The sequence below is a fragment of the Apium graveolens genome, chromosome 1, assembly GCF_009905375.1.
Source record: "Apium graveolens cultivar Ventura chromosome 1, ASM990537v1, whole genome shotgun sequence".
Classification (NCBI taxonomy): domain Eukaryota; kingdom Viridiplantae; phylum Streptophyta; class Magnoliopsida; order Apiales; family Apiaceae; genus Apium; species Apium graveolens.
This window is the reverse complement of record NC_133647.1, coordinates 11212227-11223406: the sequence shown is the minus strand read 5'-3', so window position 1 is coordinate 11223406 and position 11180 is coordinate 11212227. Positions and strand designations below refer to the sequence as shown.

Here is an 11180-nt window from a genome sequence, read left to right as displayed (position 1 = left end):
TTTTATAATTTAAAATTTGTCGTTAATTTGTATTACAAAATCAATTTTAATATTATTTAATTTTAAACTACGAGATAATATCAATATATTTATATATTACTAATTAGTAGATTATTTTTTATTAATAATTATAATCTTGCATTATTATTAATATTTTAAATAAAAATAAAATTGCCCAAATTTTCGCGCGGATCCCCGTTTGCTGTTCGGGACGGGGATCGGGGAAGAAAAAAAATCCCAGTTCGGGTTCGGAGATTGATAAAAAATGGTCAATTTTAGCCGATTAAATTATCCAATGTCAGGGTGTTACAATTTATATAAGATACTTCGGCTAAAAGTGGCCAATTTTTCAGAATATAATCTTTTTTATTAATTTTATATAAATAAATGGCTAAACTTATACTTCAATCCGGTAAAATAGTGTTATTGAGAATATTCCTAATTAAATAATAATAATTTTATTAATTTTATTACATTCCATGTGCTTGGCGGTGCAGAGTTAATAAATACATTTATTCTTGCAATATCTATATATATATTGCAGTAAACTTGGACTAGGATACATATTACATAGCTGGTGGTCGAGTTTTGTGTCCATTCTTGCACGTTTCTATCTCCCTCTCTTTATCTCTATCTATACTTACCATTATCATGGAGGCTGCTAAAGGTATCCCCTTTCTTCTTGATTTCATTATATTTTTATGTATTTATGTTCATTGTTATGTTGGGATTTGTGGGTCGATGATACTTTTTCATGATTTGATGTTGTGGGTCACCTGTTATTTGTTATGTTTTTGTGATTTTATTGCATGTTTTTGATAATCTGATGATGGTTTTTTTTGTGATTTTGAAATGGTCTGTTTTGATGGTTGAATTTGAGAATTTTGGATAGTGTTTGATGGTATTTTGTTGGATTAGTTTGTGTAGTTGACTATGGTGTTGCTATTTATTTTTTGGATCTGAATTATGTAAATGATGGAAGTAGAATTTTCGGAAGCTAATGTGATTAGATGAGCTGTTGGATCTAGGTTTTACGCAATTAGACACATTAGTACATAGGAAGGATTTGTTATAGGTTAGGTTTTTGAGTAAATGGATTTAGAATGCAATGTGAATTGAGAGATTCAAATTTTCAGAGTGTTAAATGTTTATTTGTTGGATGTGCGTTTCCTGTATTGTTGGAAGTATGGATCATTGTTTCCGTTCAGACAAGGGGTCTCCGTTAGTTGGTATAAGTCATTTATATTATTGTGAAAGATGAGAGTCTTCTCGCTGTGAACTTATCATGGCTAGTTACAAGAATTTTTGTATGATGTATAGTTTATATTTGTAGAATGTAGTGTCTAATATTTTTTTTCTTCTGATACTTTCCCAGTTGTTGAAGCTAAAGACGGAACCATTTCTGTTGCTTCCGCATTTGCTGGTTACCAGGAAGGTAATTTGATTTAGTGTTGATTACTTAGGGTAACGTATCTGTAATATTATAAGGGCATGCAAAGTTTTGTAGATTTGAGGTTGTAGAGAGTCATAATCATGATTGTGTAACACAATTGTAGTGTTTGTTTTTGCCATTGATGCTAAAAGTTTTTATCAGACATCAGCAAGTCATTTTATCTCTCTATTTTTTTCAATCCACATGGTCTATTGCAAACCTCTGTACTTTTCAAAATAGAAGATTCTAATTTGAATACTTGCTTATGGTACGGTCTTTTTGGTTTCATATGTGTGTATGAGTATATCCATATTGTCTGTGTAAAGACGTCTATTTTCTGCTACGGTATGGCCTGTTTTGTGGCTGGGTTGATAGAATTATACATACATTTATGTGTGCACATACCTATCGGATTCTTCTTCTTTTTTAAAGATCAGAATCTAATTTAGAATGAAATATTAAGTTTCTCTTTGTAGCTAATTTGAAGAAATTTCGTTACATGTCATGATGGCACAATCATTTCATAAGGGAGTTATGAAAGTCACATGTATACACAACAAAGATGCACATCTTCGTTATAAATCTTCCTTGTTGTCGTAAACCAGCTGTGCAGGATAGAGACCATATATTTATAACAAAAGCTGTGGAAGAAGCATACAAGGGGGTCGAATGCGGCGATGGAGGTCCGTTTGGTGCAGTTGTTGTCTGCAAGGATGAAGTAGTTGCGAGCTGTCACAACATGGTCCTAAAACATACTGACCCAACTGCTCATGCTGAAGTTACAGCAATACGAGAGGTAAACTCATTACAGTACCTTGTTTATTTATTTCAGAAGTTTGCGCAAAGGTAGTTCAGTTTTGGAATGATGTCTCCTTGATTTTATATAATACCTTATAATGTGCTTTTGAACAAACTGTTATGCTTCTCTGGTGTGTTCTGTTTGTACATATTTTATGTCATTGTAACATTTTCATATCAAGAACACCATACCAATATATATAAATGTTAAATAATGACCTTAATAATGGTAATTTTAACAGTTATCTTATTTATATTTGTAACTAAGCCGCGTGCATCATATATATTAAAAGGGATTAATGACTAAGTCTTTTTGGATAGGCTTATTGAGGAAAGAAATTACTTTTTTGTCCTAAATTAGTCAATCCTAGACAATTATGTACTCAAATTTGCAGCCCCGTTCTGCTAAAGTTGCATAATCCCAGTCAGAAAATGTAGCTAAAAGGTACGTTGATAACAAATTCTGACCTATGACTTGGATTTTTTTTTATCTGAACGGCCCCTAGACCTTTTCAATCTGAGTGTAAATTCATTATAACATTTGCTTATAAAGTACTTGTTCAATCTTTAGGGAGTCTCGAGACATGTTTCATATTAATGTGATGTTTAATAAAATTAAAAATGATGAAGTGGAATCATCCTAATATGGTATAAGGATATTGTGATTTTTTTTTACCTCATCAAGATAGTATTGTATTTTCATTGGCACCTTAATAAATTTGTATTTTGGCATATCTCAAATTACACTACTCTCCTTGAAAGCGCTCTGTTTGCTCATAAGATGTTCTGAACAATTAATATGTTAGAATATATATAAGTTGTTAGAAATAATCTAACCTAATTTAAGTGGAAAGAGAAAATCCTTATGCAAATAACAACAGACCTGATATAATGTGTTAACTGTGATTTCTTGCAATTTACTTGCTTAATTATTACGAGAGTGGTTTATTGGTGGATGGCAGTGTGGTAAAGTAGCTTAAGAGTATCCAACATGCTAATATGGACATCTCCTTCCGGTTGTTCCCTTCGTTTTTTAATTTGATTTTTGTGATTGTAAATTTGATATGGGCCGAAATGTATGTGCTTGGTAGTTTTTGTTCAATTCATAATGTAATCGTTCAAGTAGAGTTATGGCCTGAAAACTTTAAAATGTATAGAAAACCTAATCCATTTTTAACATGTTTTAGACCACTTAAATATTATCGATCATGATACATGGCTGCATTTTTAGAACTTCTTTTCTTTTTAGCAAGGGGCAGGTTGGGGTAAAACCCTGTTAAGTTTGCATATACCAAACAATTAAAAGTTATAACGAGTATCGGAAGTAAATTAACCACCGACGTTATCATTGAAAATCGCTGTTGGGCAGTCTTAAGTTAATTCTTGTTATCTTCTCTTACCTTTTTAAAATTATTCTCTTAATCTGTTTTGTTTTTATGAACTTGAAATTAAATTAGTTAGTAAGATGTGTATTAATTAATAGGCCTCCAGAGGTCTTTGAGATTTCAATGGCCCTGAAAATAATTTATCCATGGACTATGATGTTACTACACAAAGGAGATTTTTAGTAAAAAATGGAGGGCAGGGGTGCTTACTTTAGTAAGTAATGAGCTGATCAAAGATGTGAATAGGCTACGTAGCTCGGATACAGACTCGCAAGATGGACAGGATACAATGCATGCCGCTAGATGTTAATTTGCGAAATTTTGGATATTACAAACTTTAGTTCACATAGAATCATGCAGACTTTATAATTGTATAAATATGTGTGTAAATAAATAATTTTATTATCTAATTGGGCAAAAAAGAACGAAGGAAATTGGTGAAGAACTAGCAATATATACCATAAGAAGATATTTAGGTTTAGGCTTTAAATCGTCTGAAAATGAAATAGCTTCCCAATTTGAAGTGTCAAATTAGTTACTTAACTTTGTATGAGTAAATATATGCATTTGGGTACTCATTTGAGACCTCTGACATTAAACTTGAATGGTGTTTTTGTTTTAATTTCGGCCTCAATACTTCTGTCAGTAAGTGTATCCCATACTACCTTAATATATATCCACAGCGTGTTTAAGAACTTTGGTTGGTGACATTCCCCGACTCAAAATCATGTCTTCTGTGAGGTCTATATTCAGATTTAAAATTTGGCTTAATTATTTGTGAAGATTGTAGTTGAGTGACAGTGGTAATTTGTTAATATTCTTATATGGTTGGGGCATCTATCCATCTGAAGATGGATGGCAGAAATTGATATTGGGCATCTCGATATTAGCCTATTAAATCATTCATGGCTTCTGGATCTATAGGTTTCTTTTAAGACCTTGTGCTTAGAGTATAAAGGAGATCTTCTGAAGGAAGTATAGTGTATTCTCCAGTCGCCACAAGTGGTGGACCTACCCAAGGGCCAAGGCCCATGGTAGATCTAGGCTCTCCCTGAAAAAATTATTGGTTTATTATATATTTTGTTGTTGGCTAGCTGAGTTGCCGAGTTGGTCTTGATCTATATACAAAACCGAGGCTCGAGTCCACTTGTATCCCTTATTTTGTTTATTGGAGGAGTAAGGGCTCAAAGATAAGCATGCCACTCCCAGTTGTCATTATTTTTCCTTTTTGATTTATTTTTTAATTGATTATTTAATGTTTTAATTTTATAAATTCAATTTTCCCCTATCCTTGGAAAAAGTTCTGGGTCCCGCTGTTGTCCACCGAGTAGTAATATGCTTGTATAGTGGTATTTCGTATTTTCTGTAGTGTTCCATACTTTCTCTTTACAATAAGATTCTGAAGATAGTTCTACACAAATATCAGGGGTTAGTTTGGTCAGTTTACGTCCAAGAAAATCCTGTCTTGGAAATGTGGGTGTGATTTTGGTGGGTTAAACTCAGTTACTCAGGTCATAAAATTGTACTGTTTAGATATTTTTCTCTTAAAATATATGTTTACCAGAAAGCAACAATTCGATAGTTTCACTATTAGTTCCTTTTCCTTCGACATCTATTAAAATGAGCGTTTTTTTGTTTTGTCAAAGGATGATCATGTCAGAGAGAGTATTAGAAAACCAAAAACTCAAACAAGCCATGTATATACTATCATGAAACAAAACAGTAAACTAGATGCAAACTAATAAAATATAAGATCCAAGTCAGTTTCTGGTTCAGGCATCACATTGTTCAAAATACCAAATCCTATAGCTTGTCAAAATAGATTTAAAGTATGACATCTGTAGCATCAAATTTCAATTCAAGTTTATGATATACTTTTAGCTCCTCACTTATGAAAATGAAACTCTAGGGCAGCCAGGGACGTGGTTGAAATAATATAAATCTCATGCATACTTTCGCAGATTATGGCTGAAAAGTTTAGTTTATAATTTGGTAGCATATATAACCTAAGTAACCCGGACTCGGGTACTGGTGTCGGATACGAGTGCAGATCCAGTGTCAGACTCTTAGTTTTTAAAATATTAGCATTCGTGGAAGTGGATTCAAAATTGGACACGGGTGCGGGGAAACGGCATATAACCTTCACATAAGCGAAATTTTACCTACTTTTTATACATTACATTTGTAAATTTGTGTCTTCTACCACATAAAGTAAACACATACATAACTGTTTATGCATATTTATTACATAAATCAAAGGATAACATGAAAATTGTAATCCATAGACATCTCTCCCCAGAATTAAGAGGATTAAGTTGATGTGAGGCCTTGTAAATCATATTGAACTAGATCTCTTAAGGTCAAAGTGTCTGGTCTTGAAGGATCCGACCCAGATCCCATACCCACAGCCATGTCATGCCTGATGGACACGTGTATGAGGGCAAAATTGAAGACCTGAAGAATACAGTCCATTTTAATAATCTAATATTAATCTAGCCGCACATATTAAACTAGGCAGAAGAAAGGGATTGTTATTGTTGCGAAGCTTTTGAATTTTTTTGTGGACATATTGATTTCAATACTAAAACCAAACTTTAAACCCTGAATTTATGCTTTAAGTTCTCTGTGATTGGGAATTCTGCACTGAATACAACTGTAATTCTACTATGTTCTCTCATCCTTATGAAGCATAACTTTTTTCTTTTCAGGCTTGCAAAAAGCTCAATCAGATTGAGCTTGCAGAGTGCGAGATATATGCATCGTGTGAGCCTTGCCCTATGTGCTTTGGTGCAATTCATTTATCGAGAATCAAGGTACCCAACTACTCGTCTTTTACTGTCAATTTTGTTTTCATGCACTTTATGAACATCTCAAAAGCATACTTTTTGGCGCAGAGGTTGGTCTATGGTGCTAAAGCTGAAGCTGCCATTGCCATTGGTTTTGATGACTTTATTGCTGATGCATTGAGGGGTACTGGGGTTTATCAGAAATCTAACTTGGAGATTAAAAAAGCTGATGGCAACGGGGCAATTATCGCAGAGCAAGTGTTTGAAAAAACAAAAGAAAAGTTTACCATGTATTGATTGTTTGGTACGGCAAATGGACTCCAGGGCGACAAAAAACTGGTGGAAGAGGCCACAAGGCATTACATCAGTTTTACCATTTGACCATTAAAGGCCTAATTGCAGTTCTGCTTATATGATCTTTAAATAAGTATATTTAATGTACATCTGTTTAAATCTTGTTTAAACTTTGGAAGCCTTCTGTGTAGTTCCATGTGAAGGTACAATTCTGGCAAAATTGCCTTTTTAGTTTCCTGCTGTATTTAACTGTTGAATATTTGAATTTCAGGAAGTCAGTAAATTTAAACAGAAATTCTTTTAGCAATCTGCTTCTACTTTAACTCTTAAAACGGCAACAAGACTTTTCTCTATACCAATTTGCCTAAATTTTTAAAAAAGGTCACAAGTGTTTAAGTTTAAAAAGGCTTCAGCCAAAGCTCAATGATCCAAAATTACGGTACAGATATGGTGTCCACAGGTTCGCCATATCATAAATAGGAGCACCTGGCTCTGTAAATTCACAAATACTGGATCTGTGTCTTAACATCACATACCAGTACTCAGGCAAATGGCCACTATTACTGGATTTTGTGTCGTAACATCATATGCCAGTGCTCGAGATATTCTGTGTGGATTGGTTGATATATAGAACTGGTAGTTCTCAATCAGGATTACTGCTTTCCATAACAGCCCATCAATAGGTTGTATGACTATAGGAACATGAGGGCCTCGTTTGTTTCACAGATTTTATAGTTGCGTGATAACTTGAAATTTCATGAAATCTAGTTACAATATACTAGTTACGTGGAAGAATATAAACCTGTGTTTGGTTTGTAAATATTTGATTCATTGTTACTTTATTTTTTTAATCTGACTTACTTTCTAAAGCTATATTATTGATTATTATTCATCTAAAATAATAAAAATAATTTACTTGTTGAATGACAAATGTGACGGCCTCAAATTCGGGGTTAGGAATGAGTACCCACAATACCACTAATACTAATATAATAACAAAAGAAATATAATAAATCCCGAAACTAACAGGATAAAGTATGATACAAGATTACAACCACCAACCAAAATATTATTGTTACAACCCAAAATATAATTAAAACCACATTATCTGATTCCGACTTGTAATCGACAGATAACCCAAAAGTATCTGATTCAGCTAATACATTTTCCACCACCTTATTGTTGCTTGCTCACACAGCATCTACCTGATCTGGCATCTGAAATCCCACAACACAATAAACACCTCCTGGAATACTCTTGCGAGCGGTGCGCCTCAATCTTGTCATCTTCTTGCTTAACTGTCATGGTTAGATCAAAACAAATAAATTAGCAAAGAAGCTCAACAAGTAACTATATAAACAGTTCTAAATTTCAACATAAGTATCATCAACTAAGGCATTATATCTCAAAATAAAAATTAGGTGGCAGCACTCTATCAATTTCTAGGAAAGAGTTCCAAAAGAGAGTTTCAAAGCTTTTAGGATTTAAGTTCGAATAACCAATGGGTATCAAGTTCAATTGCCAGGGTTCTAAAGAAAGTTTCACACTTTGAGAGATATATCACTTTTAAACTATGGGCTTCAATATAAAAGTATTATGACAGGGTTCTCAAACAAGATTCTCAAGACTTAGAGAAGATTCAACTCAAACTATTCAATTTCAAATCAAAACAAAATCATAACGCTTGTTGCAACATTTATAAACATTTATTTTCATTATTTAACAATAAGAACCCTTGATTGGAATATCCATCTTTTAAGTATAATACGGGTGATCAGCTGTAACAGCCCGCACTTCCGGACTATTAATTCTAAATCAAAACAAGTACAAAATTTAATCTATTAATCCAAAAGTCTATTACAAAGGTTAATATTATAAAAGCGCAGCTAAAAGCGGAAGTCCAAAAGTCAATCTACTACAATCTAAGTCCTCGAAACTCCAATGCTATCCAACTCGAATCTTAAACGAAACCTGAAAAACTAAAAGGATGAGCGGCAAAGCCCAGCAAGAAAACAATCGATCCAACTAGTAGGCCAAGTAATATGAACACATATAACAAAATACGATAACATATACGATACGATATACGAAATAAACACTTTCGATACACATTCTTATTTTTATTCAATATATACGATACACATAATCACATAACAAACAACAATTCAAAATCCATAATTCATGCCACGACCACTACAACCCGGTGATAACGATCCTAAATTTTCACAAAACTGTCACTACAATCCGGTGACTGCGGTCCTAAGTTCTTATTCGATATTTTCACAAACAGGGCATAAATCACAGATCCAAAATTATCGTCTAGACATCACATATATATATCGATACATATTCTATAACATATAATATTATCACATATATCATCACTTAGCCCAAGTTTTGATAATCAAATATAAACATGTAACACACAATTTTAAAAACACTAGTAAGATCGATCGAAAACTTACCTTAAAACCTGACCAGATCTGAATATAGCCTTTTTGTCCCTCTAAACGACGTTTTCATGGAAAATATAAAGCATAAAAGTTGTAGAGAACGAAAAGACCTTTCCGAAAAGTTCAGAAACAACGAATTCTGATTTATGATAAATTTCCTATGAATTTTACAAGACTGCTAATTTATGCTGAGAAGAGTTCCACGAATTTTTGATAAAAATAAGGAATATGAATATGGTGTAATTATAACGATACAAAACCCTATATCTTAACCAGCAAGTTATGCATATTAGAATCTGATCCAAATTTTAGGCCCATTACTCTAATTCAATTTTAAATCCTAGTCATTATCTAATTTTAGTACTTTTCTATTATTCTATTATCAATCTAATTCTAAAAATTACGGGATATTACATCAGCCTGTACCGACCTTCATCTGGTCCTTAAGGTACCTATGACATTATTTCAGCATTATATTGGACTAGCCCCGCTAGCCTCATACGTGACTGGACTAGTCCCACTAGCCTCTTACGTCTCTGTCCAATCCATCAGGAATTCATTTGGAAAACCTTTATGTTAGAAAAAAAAGGAAGTTTGGCTAAATTCATTTTTAACATTACCAATAAGTGAAATCGTTTGGACTCATTCAAGTCGAAAGTCATTCTTAAATTCAATTTAGGAATTCAAGGAAACTGAACAAATCGAAGGTAAACAGGGATCGCAAGTTAAGGATATCGAATAAATGTTAAACAGAGTATAACAAGGCCGTGATCTGAAATAGTTCCAAAGAACAACGCATAAGCATGGCACTGTGATTAGCAAAGAAATTTAGGTTAACAAGATATGATATACGAAAGGTTTGTTATGACTCTTTTTGGGTCAAAGGATCATAGGTTATCAAAATACGAGAACAGGGTATAATCATTTGGAACAAGAGACTACTATTAGGGTTTATCACACGGATTAATAACGAGTTTATCGCAAAGATCAATAACAGGGTTATCATAAGGATCAATAAATATTTTACGAATACTCTTTATTCTATCAGTGCATAGCATCAACAATCTCTCGATAAGCAATTCATAATAGAAGGCAGAGTTACTTGCCTCAAAAAGCTTTCCTGTTTTACGAAACCTGAGCTACTGCCACCTAAGACTTATTTCCCATATCTAGCCTGAATGCCTCCACTTTCCAAATTACAATACAAAACAAAACCTTAATTAGAAACTTGATCAATTTCTGACGTCTCTCAGAACGTCTAACTTCTAACCCAGCGCAATATTCGCTTATCTTATATACACATGCATAACATGTAGCACATAATATGATATACCTTTATACTCTTTATATCACCGACTATCTCGATACTTTTACACTTAGCAAATAATCACCGATTCATATAATTTGACACCAAGTTATCTCGAACCTATACCTTATACAACATATCCACCTTCTTTTCGAGAATTGGGCATGACGTACTTATAACTACGTTTACCCTCTTATTATAATCAACCGCAACAATCAAATATACTTAGTTACTCTTTAACACTTAACACTTAGTATACAACTTCACTTTACACAATCACCAACTCACGACTTAAGATACTAAATCCACATTATAACATGCAACCATTTAAAATTAACATGCATACTCTTAAATAAAAAACCGAACCTATTTCGACTTAAAACCAATGAATAAAATCATATCAATCGGAGTTATCACATAATTCCAACCAAATTTTCCTTAGACCGAGAGTTTCATTCGATTTTTCAAACCAAAATTGACATGCAACATTAATTTTAATAATCGATTACTCAACCTTGAACCAAATACCAAATTTGAATCATTCTTAGAAAATTAAACTCTAAAATTTTGGAAAATCCAAAGACAAACACATGCATGCAACAATTAATCTAAAAACACCCGCACAGACACCAACGATCACACAATCGAACTTACACACACCATTCAAATTAAAACCATGAACAACATCGTATCAACCGAGTTTATCAAATATTTCAAACCAATTTC

General features: G+C 33.1%; 1 protein-coding gene across 1 annotated transcript; it reads left to right on the top strand.

Moving 5' to 3' along the window:
• Positions 1-513: 513 nt before the first annotated feature.
• Positions 514-6929, top strand: LOC141660876 (guanosine deaminase). Its single transcript, XM_074467859.1, has 5 exons — positions 514-667; positions 1376-1435; positions 2038-2228; positions 6324-6428; positions 6510-6929. Exons 1-5 carry the CDS (start codon positions 652-654, stop codon positions 6696-6698), a joined length of 561 nt encoding a protein of 186 aa, XP_074323960.1. The 5' UTR covers positions 514-651; the 3' UTR covers positions 6699-6929.
• Positions 6930-11180: the final 4251 nt, after the last annotated feature.